Source organism: Diabrotica undecimpunctata, chromosome 4 (genome assembly GCF_040954645.1).
Source record: "Diabrotica undecimpunctata isolate CICGRU chromosome 4, icDiaUnde3, whole genome shotgun sequence".
NCBI classification, from domain to species: Eukaryota; Metazoa; Arthropoda; class Insecta; order Coleoptera; family Chrysomelidae; genus Diabrotica; species Diabrotica undecimpunctata.
The window spans coordinates 146477241-146499851 of NC_092806.1; the positions used below are offsets into that span (position 1 = coordinate 146477241).

General features: G+C 33.7%; 1 protein-coding gene across 1 annotated transcript; it reads left to right on the forward strand.

Annotated features, from left to right (window-relative positions):
- Positions 1-351: 351 nt before the first annotated feature.
- LOC140438486 (uncharacterized) lies at positions 352-8417 on the forward strand. Its single transcript, XM_072528144.1, has 2 exons — positions 352-521; positions 6778-8417. The coding sequence occupies exons 1-2, from the start codon at positions 488-490 to the stop codon at positions 8265-8267; spliced, it is 1524 nt and encodes a 507-aa protein (XP_072384245.1). The 5' UTR covers positions 352-487; the 3' UTR covers positions 8268-8417.
- Positions 8418-22611: the final 14194 nt, after the last annotated feature.

Below are 22611 nucleotides of genomic sequence, written 5' to 3' on the forward strand. Positions count from 1 at the left end.
AAAAATATTTTTCATAAATATTCTTAAGACATTACTAAATTATTCATTTCCAAATAAAGATCCATACATATCCAAATTATTTTCATTTAAAATCTACTACATATAAAACCCGTTAACTGGAACATTAGTCACATTTTGTATGACTAGAAATTTGACATTTAAAAATTATATTGTAATTTTATAAAATTATTACTACATATTTATTTAATGATATTGAAAGAAAGTATCATCAGAAAATATTTCTATTTAATAAAATACAATTATTTAGAACTAAATAAAAAATATGGTCTAATATGCAAAAAAATATTCAGGTAGGTAGCTAACTATAATTTCAAATCAGAAGGTGGCTTTGAGTTTGACATATACCTACACACATTGATTGTCAGTCCTAGTTCACGAATACATAATTAAACTGTTCAAATTATTAACAGATTTTAAAATAAAATTTCTATTAAAATAATTATAAGGTAAAATTACCCAAGTAAAAATGGATACCGATAAGGACTGTAAACTTATTCAAGGTAAACGTTTAAATTAATAAAATTTGGTACTATGTATAATTATTAATAAATGGTCGTAATTATTTGCGTAACTTTTAAAAAAACACTGCTCTAAATTTAAATTACTTAATAAAAATTTTAATATGGCTTAGTATTTTAACAATGTGGTTTTCTTTGCGTATTAGGTATGTCATTTAATAACAGGACAATAGCTGAAATCTCTTTTAATGATTTTATGGTAAGAAACTTAAAATTGCTATTGAAAAATTTTACCCCACGTACCACTAAAGATAAAGAAATATTATTTTCATAAAAACGGTTTTCGAGAAACATTATTAGGTATAACGAATACAAATTCCGCGTCTCTTTAACACTTTCAGTGCTTACCATGTAAGCAGATATTATGTGTGCCATAAACTGATTATTAAAATAAGAATGGTATTTTGGATTAGGTGGTTTTGTTTGTGTAGCTGATTAAAATCATGTGCAACCAATTTTTTGTGTATTCGTTTTAAAAAAATGTTGAATACAAGAGCCGTGGGCTCTACGGAGAAGCCAAAATTGACATTTTCAGCAAAATTCAGTTTGTTCGTATGATTTTTAGAGGTTTAGTGACATTTTCGTATGTAATATCATAAGAGAGAAAATTTTGCCGACAATATTTTCGACTGGTATGAAAGTTTGTTGGCTGGAAATTTTCGCGAATTAAATTTTGACAGTTAATTCACGAGACGTCAGTCTAGTGATTTTGTCAAAATTTCATGAGCGAAAATTGCAACAAACTTGAATAAAACCAGAAGAAAATTTTGCCGGTAAATAATTTTCTTTCGAATGATATTCAACAAGATTATTTCACGAGACAATTAATGCACCATATCAAGGAAACATAATCTTTATTTATTTGTTAACAATATTAAATATACAATTATTCTAAGCTATAGTAGTTTGCCCATTCTTTTCTACCAAAGCATGATTTTGTGTAGGTATTATTGACCTGTAGCATTTGGGAACTCGAAGGTTCAGCTTTATTTGTTGTTCTGAGATTTTCGATCAACTTCTGATGGTGACTGGAATACAGCTGCAGATATGGTTTTAGAGAGCTTGCATTTGAGTGACCCGTTAATTTAATTAACTCCTGTTCAGAAACACCTTGCTTGAACAAGGCTGACACTGGTGAAGATCGATGAGAATGTTTTGTTATTTTATGTTTTTTTGTGTCTATTCCAATTTTTTCAGCTGAAATTTTTGTCCACTTAGATATGGTATTCATTCCAAGTGCACAGTTTTTGAACCAAGATCCATCCTTCCAGTTGGGGTGAACGGTAAGAAAGAGTCTGTATGATAAAATCTTTGGTTCCGTTTTTTTCCATTAATTTCAAAAATAATCTAACTGGGCATAAATTTTCGTTTGATGAATTTTTTCCAGCCATTTGCTGCTTGCCAAACTTTTCGAACCGCCTTGATTTGCTTTGGAAAAAATGCTGTTGTATTCAATTCGGCCTGTTAACATCAAATTCCTTCTGGAAAAAGTGAATCTTACAGTTTACGGCCTCATTGCCTCTCCAAGCAAGTTCAAATAAGCAAAGGTGAAAAAACTTTTTTTGTGCTCTATCCGGGGTTTTCTCGTCGTAGCTTTGGATGATTTTTAATAGTTCTTCGGTGGATAATGCTTTTGAACTGAGTTTTCTTTTTTCTTGAACACTCCGAAGCTGTCTCCGCTTAGTATCTCTGACCAATCTTGCACATTTGAAAGATATATCTTTGAAAGGGTCGATTTTTAGGCCGTACTCCCTAAAATATTTTTTTGCACCATTTTTGCTGTAGGATTTCACATTGACTTTACAGATGACTCTATAGTCTTCGCCATTGCCTTTTTTCATGTTAAAGGCATATTCCTCGAGAATTTTTGCTACACTCTGGGCCAAAATTAACCGGCCACCTTAAAAATGAGTAATTTTTGATTTCTTATATCTCCTAAACCTGTTGTCCGATTTAAGTGATTTTTTTAATATGTTATAGCCTTATTCCTTGACAATATCTTTATAATAATATTGTTGCTAAACAGGTAAATTTGTATTGTATACCGGGTGTACTAAACAAACTGTGTTTTTTTCTTAAAGTTTGCATCACCCTGTGGAATATTCTAGCATTTGTAGAATACTGAAATTAAATCGTAACTATAGCCTCATGCTCTCTCAACATTTTGTTTTTCGATTGATTCGCTTATGTTGGATAATACAAAAGTTAGGTGCTTTAACAACTAACGTTTTTTTATCAATTTTTATCTCCGAGGAAGAGAAAAAATAATCTTTTTGAAAAAAGTCATTAGTTACAGTAAAAATCCAATGAATAAAATCTTCGCAGAAAATTCAAATTAACAATATTTTGGAAATCAAAGTCTAATTGAAAAAAAAAAACGGGTGTGGCAGTCCAGTGGGACTGCCGGTAGAAGTTATACTTCTATACACGCGTTCGCCGTTACAAATTTATATGGGAGTCAATCTGCACAATCATTACATATTTAATGCTATAGGTAAGAGAGAGTACAAAGAGAAAAAGAATTAGGTATATAGGTATATGGCGCATCGTTTGCTGTATATAAACATTTGACCTGTAATAGGAGTATAGTAAATGAAGGATTGTATTAATATGTTAATGAAAATAAAACCAACAACTCGGATTATGTTGTAAATTTTCATTTTATTTTAAAATTTTGCATTTTTGCGTATATTAATATATTTAATAACATTAACTTGAGGTTTTTAAATATTTCAAAAATAAAAAAAGAAATTCATATTGGGATTCGAACTCACGTAAAAGATTTGCCAATTAGACATGATACTAACGGATTTCAAAATTGACAGTTGTCTGTCATACAGTGATTATTTTGAAATACAAAAGCCTAAAATAATTATGAACATTTAATAAATAATACAAAACATATCACATAAATAATAATATTAATATATATTATATTATATATATAATATTATATATCATATATAATATAATATATTTATAATATTAAATATATATACAAAAGGAACATTTTTATTCTCGAGAGAGGAAGAGAGAGAATATATATCTTATGTCTCTCTCTTACTCATTATCTTACATATGTAATGGTTTCACAGATTCACTCCTGTGCAAATTTCCAACGCCGACCGTGCGTATAGAAGTATAACTTCAAAAATTGGGTATCAATAATGGGTGTTGCCGTCTCTAGCCCTGAGGATTTCTTGGAGCCGGTTTGGCAATCCATTCATGATATTCTGGATATCAGATTGGGGGATATTGTGCCACTCCTCTACCGCAGCTGTCTTCATCTCTTCAAAGGATGCAGGGGCTGGTACTCTTGCTCTTACCCGTCTTTCGAGGTTGTCCCAGATATGCTCAATTGGGTTAAGATCGGGACTGTGTGCTGGCCATAGTAGAACTTGAATCCCGACCTCATTAAGGTAGTCACGGGTAGATCTTGCTGTATGGCAACGTGCATTGTCATGCATTAGTCTGAAGTTATCACCAATGAATGGTGCAAAAGGCATGAAATGGTCTTGCAGAACTTCTTGCACGTATACTTGGGCATTCACACTGCCTCTACCGAACACAACAAGATCAGTACGCGCTTCGTAAGAAATACCTCCCCAAATCATTATTGACCCTCCTCGGTAAGCCACTGTTTCGGTTATAGCGCATGCAGCATACCTTTCATTTTGACGCCTATGGACACGTTGGTATCCATCTGGATCTTTTAGGGTTATTTTGTTCTCATCTGAGAACGGTATATTCTTCCATTCCACCATAGTCCAATTAGCATATTCTCGCGCAAAATGAAGTCTAGCCCTACGGTGTTGTGGGAGCATTGTGGTGCGCGAGCTGGACGAAAAGCCCTCAAGTTTATTTCTGACAGTCTTCTTCTAATCGTTTGTCTACTCACACTAACGTTTCTCACCTCAAGAAGAGACCTACGAGCTTCAAGAGCGGCGCAAAAGCGATTTCTCAATACTTTAGTGACAATGAAATGGTCTGTCTCCCGAAATCGTCTGATGGTATCTTGCACCGTAGTTCTGGGTACATCGAGTATACCAGCGATATGATGTTGACTGTTACCAGCATCAACTAAAGCCACTGCCCTAGCAGCATCAGTTGGAACGAGTTGCATTTTTAAGATCACACACAATAAATAAACACTAAAATTTCAACTTAAACAATATTTGCTCACAATGATATAAAATAACAATTTTAATTGTTAATTTTAATTACAAATTTAATTTTAATTAAAAATTGTTCAAGAATTGTTATTAACACGGAAACAGATTTGCAACAATGTCGAACAACGACTATATGCCAAAAATCCTTCGATGGCACAAATTTAGGAAGCAAAGTGTCACAGGTAATGTAAACAAAAAAATAATAAAGGTGGTGGGATTAATTTTGCTGGTGAGTTAAATCGTCTGTATTGATGAAAAACATGGCTACTTGTTAAACTACCTAACTTTTGTATTATCCAACATAAGCTATTGAATCAAAAAACAAAATGTTGAATAAACATGAGGCTATAGTTTTAATTTTTTATAAATTTTAATTTTTTATTTTTAATTTAATTTTAATAATTTTAATTTCAATGTTTTATAAATGCTAGAATAAAATCACTTAAATCGGACAACAGGTTTAGGAGATATAAGACAGTGATTTCCAACCGGGGGGCGACAGAGCGAAGGGGGCGATATGAGGGACGACAGAGAAAAGGAGGCGATAAGGGGGGGCGTTTAGCATCCGGAAACCGAGAAATATGTAATTGAGAAAAATAAGAAAAGAGAAAAAATACAATACTTTCGATCGGATATCCATAGGATAATAAAAAGTAAATATATGTATACCAATGCAGGTAATAATAACACAAATATCTCGTCTAGTCACAGAGAGCTATGAATCATAATACAATTTAATTCTATACATTTGCTTACGGCGGTTCTTCAGTCTCATGGATACTGTTATTGAATTTCTTAATACTACTGACCCCACACTGAGTACAGAACTACAAGAGAAGCAAAATGACATCGCTTACTTATCAGATATTTTTCAAAAATTAAATGAAATGAACCTGCAACTACAGGGAAAGAACATAAATATGGCCAAAGCGGAGGGAGTAGTCGGAGCATTCATTGACAAACTATCTATTTTTGAAAAAAATATGCAGAGAAGAGATCTGACCAAATTCCTTAACTTGAAATATTCTTGTGGTGATTCTGAGTATCTTCAAACATACTGCCTCTACCTTCAAAAACTGAAAGAAGATCTGCAGTCCCGATTAGAAGATTTGACTAGTCAGAAAGTGCCAATTTGGTTTACCAATCCTTTCAGCGTGGAAGTTTTAACGGTATGTCCTTCTCTTCAAGAAAACTTGATTGATTTGAAACATGATGTTGAAATTGAAAGTTTGTTTCGCGAGTGTGGGTATGAAAGATTTTGGCCGCGGATAAAAGAAGTGTATCCAATCTTGTGGAATGCAATCAAATTATTATTATTAGCATTCTCCACAACATATCTAGTAGAGAAAGGTTTTAGTTCTGTGTGTATATTGAAAAACAGACGAAGAAATAGGCTCGACATAATAGAAAGAGGGGATTTGAGGTTGTTATTAACCAAAATTGAGCCAGACATAAAGAAATTATGTAAGGGACAGCAGGCCCAAGGAAGCCATTAACAATTCTTTTACACACATATAACCATTTATCATTTTACGAAATGTAAAAATAAATAAATAGGGATACTTACCTTTTGGTATTTGATTCATTATTTGGTTCAATTTAATTTGGGGGGGGGGGGTGATTATAGTATTCATAATTGGTGAAACCTGTCTAAGGGGGCGATCATGGGAGCCACTGATATAAAACATCAAAAATTACCCATTTTTAAGGTGGTTAATTTTGGCCCAGAGTGTAGTTCCGTTATGGTAGTACATCTTTCAAGCGTAAAATTTTTCAACCGTAGGAACTCCGAAAATTGGGCCCAAATAGAGCTTCTGGACCTCTGCGTGTTCAATGTGACATTTTCCGAAACCAATTATTTGATTTCTTCACCTGACTGGCATCTAAATCTTGATTTTTCGTCTGGATTCATTATATCTGTCCAAAATTGGGTGGAGTTTTGTCAGTAGGAAACGTGGCGTTGCTATGACGTTTTATCAGTTCAAAATAGTCTAGTGAAATAGTTGCTATAATAAAATCAACGAGATAAAAAAATTAAAACTTTTATATGGTTGTTTCTTTTCTAGATGAAACCCAGAAAATGATGGAACTCCTGGAACATCAAATGGAAGAAATATCTTGCCTGGAGGAAAATATCAGAAAAAATGAGAATCATTTCAAGAATTTGGAAAGTTCAGTTAAGGATTTTAAGGTAACCGTTAACAAAAACTTTGCCAATTTCGAAAATAGAACGATTTTGAAAACCCACCTTGAAGACATGAACAAAGAATTTATGTCAGCAGCACAGACACTATACGCTACAATAATACCTTTAACCAAAGTCATCGAAGTGGAAGATTCCAAGTTGAACGAGATGAGTAAACAAATTGAAGAAAATGAAGGAAAATACAATGTAATAGTTGAAAAAGTTAAAGAAGAGGAAAATAAGCTCCTGCAGGCTATAGAAGATAATCGTGAGATCAATTTTGAAAAAGAAAAAAGCAGGAAAACTTTAGTTGATGAAAATGACAGTCTAAAGTTGGAACTTGAAAGCTTGAATATAAAAGTAAAAGAAATGAAAGAGAAATTAAATCCCCTTAATTCTAAAGACGATGAAGTGGCGCTAAGAGCTGATATTACAAGATTGAATATAGATAATGAAAAAATAAACAAAGAGATGATTGAGGTGGAATCATTGAGACGGGCCAAAATAGAAAAGTTGACCGAAAAAGGAATCATTCCGACAAATATCACGGAAAGTTATAAAGAAGTATCCCAGCTTCAAGATGAGTTAAAAAATGCTGTGAATGTATTGGAAACATCTATGCTTGAACAAAAAAAATCTGAAAAGTTGCTATTGGAGCTAGACGGTGAGATAAAGGAGTCCGAAAATGAATTGGAAAAACTGAGAGCTAATGCAGATTTAAACGAAATAGAGAGTATTGAAAGTAGGTTTGCCCAAGAAATACACTCTTATAATGAAATTTTATCCAAACATGAAGCCCGTTTAATCCTGAATAAAAACTTGGACATGGACTTGACACAAAAGATAGAAGCACAGAAAAATGAAATTAATCTTATGGATTCAGATATACAGATGTTAGAAACGTATATAAAAAATCTTGAAGAAAGGTCAAATGAGGATATATACCAACTTATGAAGTCAAACGAAGAATATCTAGAAGAATTAACATCAAAACATAATAATTTAAAAGAAGAACACTTCGTTTGCTTAACGAAGAAGCAAGAGCAATTTCAAACGTTGATAACAGAGCTGGAAACTGAGAATAATAATAGGGACGAGCACATCAAATTTGTGGATAATGAAATTAAACATATTCAAGGCCAAATCATCGAGCTAGAAGAAGAAAAAGCTACTTTAGAAAATGAATTAAAAGAGCTAGAAAAGCAGTTACATGCGTTCCGTATTCCGAAGCCAGTAAAAAAGGCTCCTAAGGTTACTCCGGTACCGCCTAAGGCAGTGCGTAGATGGGACAGTGATACTTCAGTAGAAAGTGAAGATTGCACGAGATTAAATAATTTCTTGAAAAAGGCTAAAATTGTCTCAAAAAAATGAGAGTAACATTTTTATTGCCACTGGTGTATTATCGTTTAATTTTGTTTTGTTCATAAATAATTGTTAGTTTCTTTTGTTATCCTGAAGAGATTCGAATAAGTTTAAACAGAAATGTATTACGTTAATTTAATCTTAATAAAGGTATTTGTGACATTATTAATATTGTCATTTTTTACATTTCATTGAAATTTTTAAATATGGGATATGGTTAATTACTATTTAAATGGGAATAAGCCACAATTAAAGGTTAAATTACGTTTATTGAATTATAGGAAATAAATTCAACATTTCAACAACATTCAAAACAACAAACACGTTGAGATCTATTTTGTCCAAAACCAAACCTAACAATGAACAAGAAATGACAAAGAATTGCATTTATAAAATACCTTGTGAATGCGATCAGTTTTATTTAGGTGAAACATCAAGGCCATTAAATGTTAGAATAAGTGAACATCAATCTTATATTAAAAATAGAGAATTTGATAGATCTCAAATATGTAAACACGCATGGGATAATAAACATAGGATTCAATGGAATGATTCAAATATAGTCCTAAAAGAAACGGATGGTAAAAAGAGAAAAATCAAAGAAGCGGCTCTAATTATGCTAAATGAGACGAATTGTGTCGCAAATTCTTCGGCAGAATGTAGTAGGATCTGGTTACCCATATTGAAAGAGGAAGTTATTAAAAGGAAAATACCATTATTAGTAAGTCAGTAACATATAGAGCATACATCATGTATGTTTTTTAAATAACAAACATATAAAATCAGAATTTGGTGTTTATTGAAGGTAAACTAAATGCACGACCAAATAGTTACCATGTCGGGATAGTATTATGAGGTTTTTTACTGGTTTTTCCCTCATAATTTACTATGGAATCACTAACAGGAGAATTTTACTGTCATCATGGCATGTATTTGTCTTTTTAAAGACGAATTACATGCTATGACCTTTTCTGACGGATATTCTCAAGTTAAAGTTGATTTAATGTAATCGAATGAACTATCTTATAAGTAAAGTCGTCCCAGGAGCGCAACTTAACAATATTGGCAATATCATTTTAAAGTCGTCTACTTTAAAATGTATAATGTATGTCTCGACAGGTCCCGACAACATACAGGGCGAGATCATAAAACTCCTATGCGAAACGGATGACCACTTCCTCGATTTTCTGACAGGCCTTTTTAACACCTTTTAGGACAAAGGGGAGATTCCGGAGGAATGGCTTCGATCGACCTTTGTAGCCATACCTAAAACACCAAGTGCAAAACACTGTGATCAACACCGCTTAATAAGCTTGATAAATCACATTACCAAAGTTTTCACCAAAATCATACACAATAGAATATATAACAAATGCGAAGCAAATATATCGGAGTCACAGTTCGGATTCCGAAGCGCATTGGGCACAAGAGAGGCGATCTTCAGTCTGCAAGTTTTAATTCAAAGATGCAGAGACATACACAAGGACGTCCACTTGTGCTTCATCGACTTCTCCAAGGCGTTTGACAAGGTCAAACATGATAAACTCATGGAAATGCTCAGGAAGATGCATATTGATGGCAAGGATCTGCGCATAATAACCAGTCTCTATTGGAACCAAAGTGCTGAGATAAAGATGGGCAACTTACACAGTGGGAAGATAGATATTAAAAAGGATGTACGACAGGGATGCGTCCTCTCGCCGCTCCTGTTCAATATATACTCTGAACAAATCTTCAGATAAGCACTGGGAGAAGTTTCGGAGGGTATCAAAGTAAACGGAGAGGTAATCAATAATATTAGATATGCTGACGACACAGTTATTATCGCAAATGAGTGCAACGAGCTTCAAAGACTCATGCAAAGCATACACACAGCAAGTCAAGAATATGGTTTAGAACTCAATACAACCAAAACTAAATGCATGCTCATCAGCAGAACACAACAACCTCCGATGCAATTGACATTAAACAACCGAAAAATAGAACAAGTGGAGACATACACATACCTTGGAATCACAGTCAACACAAAATGGGACCAGTCAACAGAAATAAGATCACGAATTGAAAAAGCGCGAACCGCGTTCAACAATATGAAAAAGTGGTTCACAAGCAAAATCTCAATGGAACTAAAATTAAGACTGGTCACGTGTTATGTCTTCCCGGTCTTGTTCTATGGAGCAGAAGCATGGACCACAACGGAAGCCACCCTGAAGAAACTAGAATCCTTTGAGCTGTGGATATATCGCCGTATTCTTCGGATATCCTGGACAGACCACATCACTAACGTGGAAGTAATGCAGAGAATAGGCAAAAGCAAAGAAATAATCTTCACCGTAAAGAAACGGAAGCTTGAGTACTTCGGACATGTCATGACGCATACTAAGTACCGTAAGGAAGAATCGACAGTAGGAGGGGACCGGGAAGAAGACGACACTCATGGATGCATAACCTGCGACAATGGTTCGGACTAACATCGACCGAACTGTTCAGAGGTGCCGTAAACAAAGTCAAAATAGCCTTGTTAATAGCCAACGTCCGATACGGATAGGGCAAAGGAAGAAGAATGTATGTCTGAATTGTCAATATAAATGAGTCAGATAAAATTAAATTATTTTCACTAAATAACAGAAAAACAAAAAATTTGTTTAATTTGCTAATGTTTGTATTTTGAGAACTGAGATTTCCGAAGTGGAAATTGAAACGTCAATAAACATAATTTAACCTTTAATTGTGGCTTATTCCCATTTAAATAGTAATTACTTTAAAATGCCAGAAGAAAATAGCTTCAGAACAATATGGGATATGGGTGTTACATTTTGATTTCTCCTTCTTTCGCTGCCATATTTGTATCGAAAAAGCTAACAAGAGTGGATGGATAAAACTGATCGTTCAGCAAGAATTTACGAAGACCGCGTTTCTCAATTCGGAGGCCTCATTGGGGGTGGGTAACGGTGTAGTTCAATCAGGAGAGTTCATACGACAGTTTAGACTTGTAGAAAGAAATGAGCGAGGAGACCGATTGGCAGAATTTGTATCAGAAGTAGAGTTTGTAATTACCACTTACTTCAAACTCCCATACAGAAGATTATACACGTGGAAATCACCTCACGATTCTTCAGGCCACATAGTCAGAAATCAAATAGATTACATTATGATTAATAAAAGATTCCGTAACAGCGTTACATCAGTCAAGCCATACCCTTGAGCCGATGTCAAGTCGGACCATAACCCAATGATTTGCAAAATGAGGATCAGGCCAAAGAAGATTCGATGTAGTGTCAACCCAAAATACGACATCAAGCTATTCTAAAGATCAACGCACAGAAGAGAGTGTAAAACAGTATATATAATATAGCAATTTGAATACCGTTATTCAAACGGATTTAATAGACCAGGAGCTTGAAAAATTCCAAAGAGTTTCATAGACATACAAGAAAAATTCCTCAAATCCCCAAAAATTAAGAAAAAATCGTGGATGACAAATGAGATTCTAGATATGATGGAAGAGATGCGAAAGGTCAAAGATCAGCATTAAACATTATACAAAAGAATAGACAAAGAGATCAAAAAAGCAATCAGAGTGGCTAAGGACACACAGCTGACAGAACAATGTGCGGAAATACAGCTATTACAACAGAAACACGATTCATTCACCATTCACCAAACTTCCAACATTAAAGTGAATGACCAGTTGACAGAGACAATCTCCATAGACAGAGAAGTGAGACAAGGATGCATTCTGTCTCCAGTACTATTTAACATGTACTCAACAGCCAATCGACAGGGTAAACAGCTACACATATCTTGGTACTAACCTAAACAGTCAATGGCACCACTCTACTGAAATAAAACAACGCATAGGGAAAGCAAGATCAGCGTTCGTAAAGATGAAGTCTTTTTTCAGAAGTCACGATTTACCGCTTAGTATCAAAATCTATATCATCAGATACTATTTATTTTCTACATTATTATAGGGAGTAGAGGCATGGACGCTCTCTGAAGCTTCTTTAGGAAAGCTCGAGGCCTTCGATATGTGGTGTTACAGGCGCATCTTACGAATTCCATGGGTGGAAGATGTGAAATATTGAGGTCCTACGTAGAATGGGCAAGGAATGCGAGATCACTAACACAATCAAAGAGCGCAAATTAGAATATCTTGGCTATGTTATGAGAAATGAACACAGATATGGCTTATTGCGACTCATTCTTCAGGGCAAGGTATTTGGGAAGAGAGGACCGGGGAGAAGAAGAATATCTTGGCTTCAAAACCTAAGGAAGTGGTTCAATATTTCTACAACCGGACTATTTCGAATAGCTACAAGTAAAGTTAGGATAGCTATGCTGATCGCCAACATCGCTGATCGTAAGAAGAAGAAAAAGGATGTAGTTAATAGGGAAATATCAGCTCAAAGACAGATATATAAATAAAAGTTAGATAATAAAAAGATAATGATTTGACAATAAAAAAACAAGAAATACTAAATACAGCTATACTACAAAAATTAGGGAGCTTATAAAGGGAATCGAGATTAAATCAATTAAATATAAATCGACATTTCGATGGAAAACTAAGAACTGACTGTAGATAAGTCGTATTATTTCTTTTATAACTTCGGGCAAAACTAATTACATTTTGAGAGGAGTTTACAGTTACGTGGTTGTTTTGTTCCCATGAGAAAATATAAATTTGTATCTTAATTTTACCCAGATAATTTATAGATAGAGGGTTAACGTAAAAGTACAGTTTCGTCAAAAGTTTTAAAATTAAGAAAACTGAAACGCTACATATTAGGTCACTCTAATTTTGGCAATTACATTGGCGAGTTGTTCACGGTCTTCAGATAATAGGCATAGTTGTTCCGCACTGCGTTTAATCGCGAATGTTCTTGAACCGTGACATCCGCTTCCTTCCAATTCCGTTGCTGCCCTTGATGTTACCTTTCATAATAAGCTAAAGGGTTCTGTACCGGATATCTCTAACAACATGCTCTAGGACTGATATTTTTCTTATTTTATTACTTTTCAATAACTCACGAGCGGCATTTACTCTATTTAATACTTCTCCGTTAGTTTGCATCGTTGTATTCGGAGCATTCGAAGCGCATATCTTGTTTGTTATAGTATCATGCCGTATCATGCTACACACCTACCACTACCACTGTAACTGTACCGACAGGAACGGCATCGCTGCGCGAAGTAAAGGCGCGTTTTCACGGGTCGATTTGGGTTGAACGATTTGGATCGTTCGACCATAATGCAATCTGTGCCGAAAGCAAAAAGGTTTACACGACAGTCGATGAATGTTGAATTATTTGTAGTACAAAATGGCTACACGTGAAATTCTTAATGTAGGTGTGGAATTAATTTGTTATGCAATTCGAGAAGAAATCGCCAAATCAAACAAAAAGAAAAATAAACGAAGGTGGTGGACACGACCGTGGATTTTAAGACGAAATACTCATGGTGCATCACAAAGCCTGCTCCAAGAAATGGTTGTGGGAGATCCAGAGGCTTATAGAAATCATTTAAGAATGGATAATGCACATTTTAAAGAACTTTTAGAAAAAACTGCTGGGAAAATTCAAAAAAACGATACAAATATGCGTTAAGCATTACCGGCAACATTTTTTTTATAAATTAATAATATAATTACTTCAATCCATCTATTTAACCCGTTTGATAAATTTAATAATGTTTAAATTATAAGAATAACTCTAAAATTAATAGTAAATAATAGCAAATCAAAATTAAAGGTCTTTTAAAATACTTTTAAAAATTATTTTAAAAAATATTTTTCAGCATTTTTTCCAATAAAAATTTGGTATTTTATATACAGGAGGTTGACTGATCTTATATATTAATTAGGCATGAATGAATCAAGTACCTTTTTTGTGTATTATTATTGTGTATGATGTATTATTAAAAAAAAACTGAAAAGTTATTATTATAAAGAGGGATCTGTATAGCTGTAGCTATGCTTGACTTAAAACAAAATTAGATAGAGAAAAAAATAACAAATTTTATTAAAATTATCTATATTTTTAAATGTTATTATAATTTGGTACATTGATTTGTATATGTAATATTTTCTAAGTAAGGTTTTACATAAATAGTCTATTTATAAATGCACCATTAAGATGGTATTTTCTTAGATAAAACTTTGAAAACAATTAGAACCAAATTACAAAATGATAGATTAACAACTAGAACCAAATTAAATGTATCAGCTATAATGGAACTGTTGACACGATCTACTGACAACACTTATTTTTATCTAAACAATGATTTCTATAAACAAAATTTTTGGGCTGTGCTTTAAATCCATTATTAGCTAATATATTGATGGAAGACTTCAAAACAAACATTCCTAATCAAAATTTAAAGCCCACAATATGTTGGAAATATGTAGATGTTGTGTTGGATACATTTCTGATTAATATAAATAAAAGGTAAAAGGAGGAGTCAATAAAATTTACAATGGAAAAGAAATAAAATAACTCGTTACCTTTTCTGGATGTTTTAATCTCAAAGGAAAATAGTGGATATGGGACTAATGTATACAAAAAACCAAACCAAAAACCAAACAAAAAAAATGAAAATTGCCTGTTCTAATGACAATTTGTTTTTGGAAGAAAAATAATATTATCTAACATCTATTTTAGTAAAAAATGATTATTCCAGTCGTTCGACATCGATTCGGCGGCAATCGCCTATCAAAAGTAGACAGTCTTTCTACTTCCGTCGAATCGCCTCACTCCGCCGAACGACCAAGTCGATTTAAGGCGCGTTTTCACGGGTCGATCTAGGTTGAACGATTTGGATCGTTCGACCATAATTCGATCTGTGTGGAAAGCAAAAAGGTTTACACGATAGGCGATAAATGTTGAATTAATGTAGGTGTGCAGTTAATTAATTGAGCAATTTGTATGTTGTTGTAATATTTTTTATTTTATTTTTCAAGTAATTTTCAGACATATTTGGTTTATTTATATGTTGTAGAATTGCTTGCAATGCTGCTCGCCTCGCTTGTAGATTGCTATAAAGCTCAGTTTGTGGATTCCATAATACATCATAGTTTTATTAAGCATCCAAAAATCTTGCCATGTCTGCATCTGACCATTTTCACTCATTTTTTCCCAAAATTACAGCTTGTCACACTAAAAACAACAACTGTATACACGCTAGAAGTACTCTACTCGGCTTTCTGCACGTTGTGTTTTCGTTCGACGAGATGTTTACACATTCGATTCCAGTCGTTCGTCATCGATTCGGCGACAATCGCCCATCAAAAGTAGACAGTCTTTCTACTTCGGTCGAATCGACTCACTCCGCCGAACGGCCAAGTCGATTTATGGTTTACATATTCAATTTGCTTTCAATTTCATAATCGACCTAAATCGGTCAATCCAGATCGACCCGTGAAAACGCGCCTTAACGGTTTACATATTCAATTTGCTTTCAATTTAATAATCGATCTAAATCGTTCAATCCAAGACCAAGACCACGACCACGACCAAGAATTTTGGTCAATATTCATTCTAGTCACTACTTAATTAGAATGTTCGCCTATACATTTTTTAACATATTAGAACATACATAAACAGGGTTAGTATAAATTATAGCATTTAATGCAAAAAAGCTGATTATTATTAAAAGAGATGCGTAATTGGTTATACTCTGTGACTAATTGTTTATTAATAAATACCTGTCTAATAAAAAACATTTGACATAATGATAATAAATGGGTAGAAGCTTATTAAAATTAAATGGAGACTAAAGTGGTAATGATATACCAATAAGTTAACATGTAACAAGTATTCTATGTAGTTATCAATTTGACTAGGTGACTATTCAAACAATACTGTTATTATAGATAAAATACTTACTATTTGAGATTTGCATATTATTAGAACTAAAATAATAACTACTATTATCTTTTTAAAAGAAGGTATTAAATCTCTATAATTTGTGAAACAATTATTTCAAATATGTATAAAAAGATACACACTCTTTTGGGTTTACTAAGTCAAGTAAATTTTGTAGCTATATACATATAACAATGGCTTCGTCTAACCAAAAAGTATATTATATTCTTGGTGAGTATTTCTACTAGCAAGATACCCTCGTTATAGTACTTCGAATTTTACAAATCAAAACTGTTTTGTTTGGGAATATTTCGCTTTCTATTACGACATGCTATTTAATGTACATTTTTTTATTTATTTATAAAACATAACATACCTTGAGGGCCTAGAGCTTGAAAGTTTACATTTACCAAATGATGAAAGAGTTGCTGGTGTGAGCACGTATTCATAAATGTTCCCATAAATAAATGGGAAATAAGTCTTCTACTCACAATCCGTGACAGATTTTATAAGTTGAAAAAAGAATGGGCTACCGGTTTCGCTGTTTACAAACTTTTTATTATGGTGCCCTATCCAAATAGTGGATGTTGGCGACAATTCTGCCATACTCCTTTCCGTCTTGTGTGGTTCTAAAGAGTGCATGGGCTTCGAGGTTTGTCCAATCCCTTATGTTTTTAAGTTATGAGTATTTCTTTCTTCCGATGGCCCGTTTTCCTTCTATCTTCCCTTCCATAATAAGCTCTAAGAACTGGTACTTGGAATTTCGAAATATATAACCCAGATAAGCAGTTTTTCTTCTTTTTATTATTGGCAGCAATTCTCGTTCTCTGCCCATTCGATTTATTACTTCGACATTTGTTGTGTGATCTGTCCAGGGAATTTTAAGTAGTCTTCTAAATACCCACATTTCAAAGCCTTCCAATCGGTTCATCACATTGGCCTTTATGGTCCAGGTTTCTACATCATATAGCAGTATGGAGTAAATGTAACTTTTTACAAAGCGATATCGAAGCGTTAAGTTAAGACTGCTGTTGCTTAGCAAGGTTCTCATATTAGTAAATGCTGTTCTCCCTTGCTCAATCCTGCTACGTATCTCTATGTCTGGATCTAGATCTTCAGTTATCCAACTACCGAGATATCTGAACTTGGGGATCTTTTGGATGTTCTTATTGTTTACTCTTATATTTAATTGCATATTTCGTGTTCTGCTAACCATCATTACCTTCGTCTTGTCTATATTAATCTTCAAGCCCAGTCGTTCTCCTTCAGTGTTTATTCTATCTATTAGTCGTTGTAGCGCTTCTTGGCTATCAGCTATTATGACTGTATCATCAGCATAGCGAAGATTACTAATAGTCTGTCCAATGATTTTGATTCCATCTTCAGTGTCACTTAGGACTCTATCGAAAATCGTTTCAGAGTAAAGATTAAAAAGGAGGGGTGACAGAACACAAACCTGTCGTACAACTTTTTCGATTGAGAAATATGATGTAGATTCCAGTCCTACTCTCACAGATGCCACTTGATTCATATAAAGGTTCTTTATGATTTTAAGGTCATTCTCATCTATCGAACGTTCCTAGAGCAATCTTACTAATTCTGAATGATTAATACAATCGCTTGCTGGTAATCTATAAAGCATAGTAAGACATCTTTTTGCTGATCTCTGCATTTCTGAAGTAGGACAGTTAAGCTATAAAGTGCTTCTCTTGTGCCAAATCCTTGTCTGAAACCGAACTATGTGGGGCTAATGTCTCTTTCACATCTGTTGTATATTCTGGTGTGAATTATCTTTAAGAAGAGTTTTAGGACCTGGCTCAATAAGCTGATCATTCGTAATTGGTCGCAACTATTAGCGTTTGACTTTTTTGGGATTGGTATAAAGGTTGATTGAAGCCAATCCTGTGATATTTGACCGGACCCATAAATGGCATTAAAAAGATCTACCAAGGCGTCTATATTGTCTTCACTCAACATTGTTAGAACATCTATGTATATGTCGTCTGGGCCTGGTGCTTTTCCCCATTTGCTCTGTTTACAGATGTTGCCTTACAATTTCTGACTTCAACATTTTGGAGGAGGGTTCACTTTTATATTCACTTTCAGAGTTTCTTCTAGTGTTGTCTGAGTGTAGTTGTTGTGTGCAGTTTCTCCAATGTTGAAGTAGAACCTTGGGATCAGTAATTAATTTATTGTCCTTCACAATACTGTTAAAACTGCAAGGTTTTGTATGGTTTTGTCACTTTTTTAACGAGTTTATGTGTGTTAAAGTGGTCATGTTTTTCTTCCAATTCCTCCATTTCTGCACACCTGTATAGCAGCCACTGTTCTTTAGCTTTGCGACACATTTTTCGTATTTGTCGGTTAATCTGCTGATGTTTGGTTCGGTCTTTATTTTTAAATGATCTGCGGTCGTCCATCATTGATAATATTTCATCACTCATCCAATTCTTCTTTTTGTACTTTTGGGAAGCGATCAGAGACTTAATGGTGGTTACGATAGCTTTTTTAATACAATTCCATTTGTCTTCTATACTTTCCGGTTGTTTAGATCTTGCGTGATATCTGCTATTGCCTCATTTAATTTTTCTGTGACTTTTAGTTTAACGTTAGGTTGTTTTAAGCTGTTTATATCACTATTCTTTATGGATTTTCTTTTCTCAATCCATTTCTGTATCTCTAATTAATCAATAAAAAATCAATTTGATTTTAATTTGATTTGTTTACAAACACCCTCAAGAAACTAAGGATATCAGTACAATTCTTATCGATACACATCCAGTGTAAGTTGATGATATTATAGTTTTTATAAAAATATTTATAACTAAGTAATAATCACCTAATAATTATCATGAAATAATAAATAATGTTTTTCAGCTGTTGTTATTGTTGTTCTTTGTTGCTGTAATAAGACAGGTAATAAAATTTTATAATTTTTATCTTATTTTATCTTATTTAGCTTTATGATAATTTGCTTTTTTGTGAGAGAATATAGTGTAATGCGTATTTTAATTTATTTACAGCCTACTAAGACTAACACTAAAACCGCAATTAATTTATAGCATTTATTTACTTAACCCTACAAATTTATTTTATCGATTGAATTCTTCATATAAATTCTCTTTACATATATATATAAAGATATTGAATTTTTACTGTCGAGATAATACAAATTTTATTTAAAATTGATTTTGCGCTCGTAACTGACATTCAAAATTGCTGTTCGCTTTAAGCGTTGTTTCTGAGAGAACGGTTCATTCTACACAAAAAGAGCCACTAAACATTTTTACTTAAAATTATCTCAGCTACATTTTTTATTTGAGACCTTTTTTTCTACGATGTACAGATTCTTGGTAAATTGATCTGACAAAAATTGTCAAAATTAAATTTTTCAGCAAAATTCAGCTTGTTTCTATGATTTTAAGATGTCAAATCTCTGACGACCGGACTATATTAACTCCTCTTACATTCTTAAAACATATAAACTGAAATGTAAATTAAAACTGTACTTTCTTATTTTCTTACTAAAGAAGTATTAATGTTTTAGATGGATTGGTGGTGTCTTCTGTGACTGGGTCTAAATGTACAGAGCTGGAAGATATAATTAAAGTTGGTACAAGCTTGATAGAAAACTTAACAGCAACAAACCTTGCAGGAGTTGTGATTGATCTCATAAAGCTTTTAGTAAATATCTTCAAATTACTGGAATGCGCCGTTACAAATATTCTTTAGCCTCATTTAATTTGAATTTAAATAAATGTCATCAGTTCTAGTTACATTGTCTAATTTTTTTAAAAATTATAAACTGATAAATCCTTTATATAGCGAGTTCACTCGGCTCAGTTCTTAGTGACAAGAAACGTAATAATTAATTTGTCTTGTGTTGTTTTTTGTTTCCCGGTTTATTTCGGCTTTTTTTCTCCCTAATCTTTGTATCGGGAGATCACACAACCTAAATATAATCTAATACTTTTTTAAGTTATTAACTTAGACCACTTCATGGCAGCAGCCAAGTTTTGACAAATAATTTTGAACGTAAAAAAAGAAGGGGGTACTAGACAAATAAAATATAATTTAAATATGCTAAATAATATAAAAAAACCTAGAGAAACAGGTCCAGTCAAACATAAAAGAAACCTTAGAACAAACCTGGACAATTGACCAGTTTGCAAGGAGGCTTTGAAATTAGCAGCAGAAAGCACATTGGGATTATCTTGAAGTAAAGAGAGAAATGACTGGTTCGATCAAGAGTGCAAAAAAATAACAGATGTGAAGAACGAGGCATTTAGGACCATACAACAATAAAGAACTATGGCAACAATAGGTAGGTAGAAAAACTTACGCAGAGAGGAAAAACGCATACACCGAAAAAAGAAACAACAATCAGTAAACTACATATATTAGAACGGCTCGAAAGCCACATGAGTCAAGGGAAAAGAAGAATGTTCTATCACCAAATTAACATTATTGGAAAAAAATTCAAACCGAGAATCAACATCTGTAATAATAAGGATGGCAACTTGGCAAATTATCAACAAAGAGATATCTTGTTACGATGGGTAACACACTTTCGAGATCTGCTGAAAGTGGAACCTATTAACAACATAGAACTAAATGGGTCTAAAAATGAATCTAAGACAACATTTATGATATTTAGTCGCCAACCTCAACCGCTTCCCTGTAGATAGATCAACAAAACATTGAGAGAGTTACTCACTTTAAATATTTGGAATACTACAATACAGAGTACAACAAAACAGTACACAAAAAAAATGCACCGAGTATAATGTTCCAATTTATATGGAGTTCGTCGATTTATACAAGATACACTAACATAATTAAAAACATATATGAAAATGCCACCATGCAGATAAAGCTGGACGAAAGCACAAAAACTAATCCCATAAGACTACAACGGGGAGTAAGACAAGGAGACACCATCTCTCCCATACTATTTATCCTTGCTCTAGAAGACATTTTCAAAACACTAGAATGGAACAACAAGGGTATCAACGCCGAGGGATCATACTTAAGCCAATTGAGATTCGCAGATGACATAGTTTTAATAACCGATAATATCCAAGAACTATCATATTTTTTATCCAGATCTTCTATTTCTTTGCATCTGTCGGAGAGCCACCTCTCTTTTGCCTCTCGAATTTTCTTTCTGACGTTTCTCTGAATTTCTTTGTATCTATTCAGGTCTTTTACTTTATGTTTTCTTCGTTCTTCCATAAGTTCAAGAAGTTCTACTGTCATCCAAGGTTTTGTTTTTTCTCCAAGTGGTTTGAGAGTTTCTTTTCCAACTGATACAAGGGCATGTTGAATTTTTCCCCATTTTTGGTCAATAGTTAGAGTTTCCGCATTATCTTCGTTGACTTTCCTTAAGTTCTCGTTTATTTTAAATTTCGTTTCCGCATATGTGTTGTCTTGTTTCAGACGTCTTGTATCCATGATTTTCTTGGTGCTAGGGCTGTTGACCTTCCTTAGTTTTACTCTCATAGACAAAACAACCGAGTTGTGATCGGATGATATGTCCGCTCCTGAATAAGTTTTAGATAATATTATAGAATTTTTATATCTTCTGTTGACGATAATATAATCTATTTGATTTCTGATTGAGTAGACTGACTGATATGAGACCATATCGCCCCACGCAATTCTCCACTTCTCCTTTGCCCACTTTAGCGTTCAAATCGCCCATTATAATATTTATATCTTGTCTTTTAGTTAGCCTTAAGACATTATCGATTTGTTCATAGAAGGCCTCTATGGTGTCTTCATCCTTGTCTGCAGTGGGTGCATATACTTGGATTATATTTATTTTACGTTTTAAATGAGAGTTTAGAGATAGCATTAATACTCGATAAGAGTAGGGAACAAAGTTACAAACAGCTTTCTGAGAATTCTTATCAACTATAATGCCAACTCCCTGTTTGTGCTTGGAGTCGTTGTTTCCAGAATAATACATTGTTCCATTGCTGGTGTTACATTTTCCTGATTCAGGCTATTGTATATCGCTAAGGCCCAGTATGTTAATTTTCATTCTACACATTTCCGACACAGCGTTATCCAGTTTGCCTGATTGGTATAAACTTTTTATGTTCCATGTTCCGATTTTCAAGGCTATAGAGTTAGTCTTATTTGCTTGACAGGGATTTACCTTGATGACGACCTGAGAGGCCCTGTCGTCTAAATCTGATTGTCCTCCCCTGCCGGATCTTGGATTCCGAGCTCCATGATCATTAAGTTAACTATCCATTAGTGGATCCATGATGATTTTTACTAAGGATATCCTTACGGACATTTAATGTGGTAGTCATCCCCTGGCTTTCCACATCCCAATGCCGTTGACTAATTTAGTTCTTCCACCTTCGGAGTTAATTTTTATGCTCCAGGGCAATGAAGTGCCCTACCACGTGTCGGTTCTTCCACCCGTAGCTGTTGACCAACAAGTGGGGGATTACTTATACCGGTAATCGTTCAGT

Coding starts and splice junctions, on each gene's coding strand:
- LOC140438486 (XM_072528144.1), top strand. CDS start 488: ATGGATACCGATAAGGACTGTAAACTTATTCAAG. Junction 522..6,777: donor GGACTGTAAACTTATTCAAG/GTAAACGTTTAA, acceptor TTTCTTTTCTAG/ATGAAACCCAGAAAATGATG.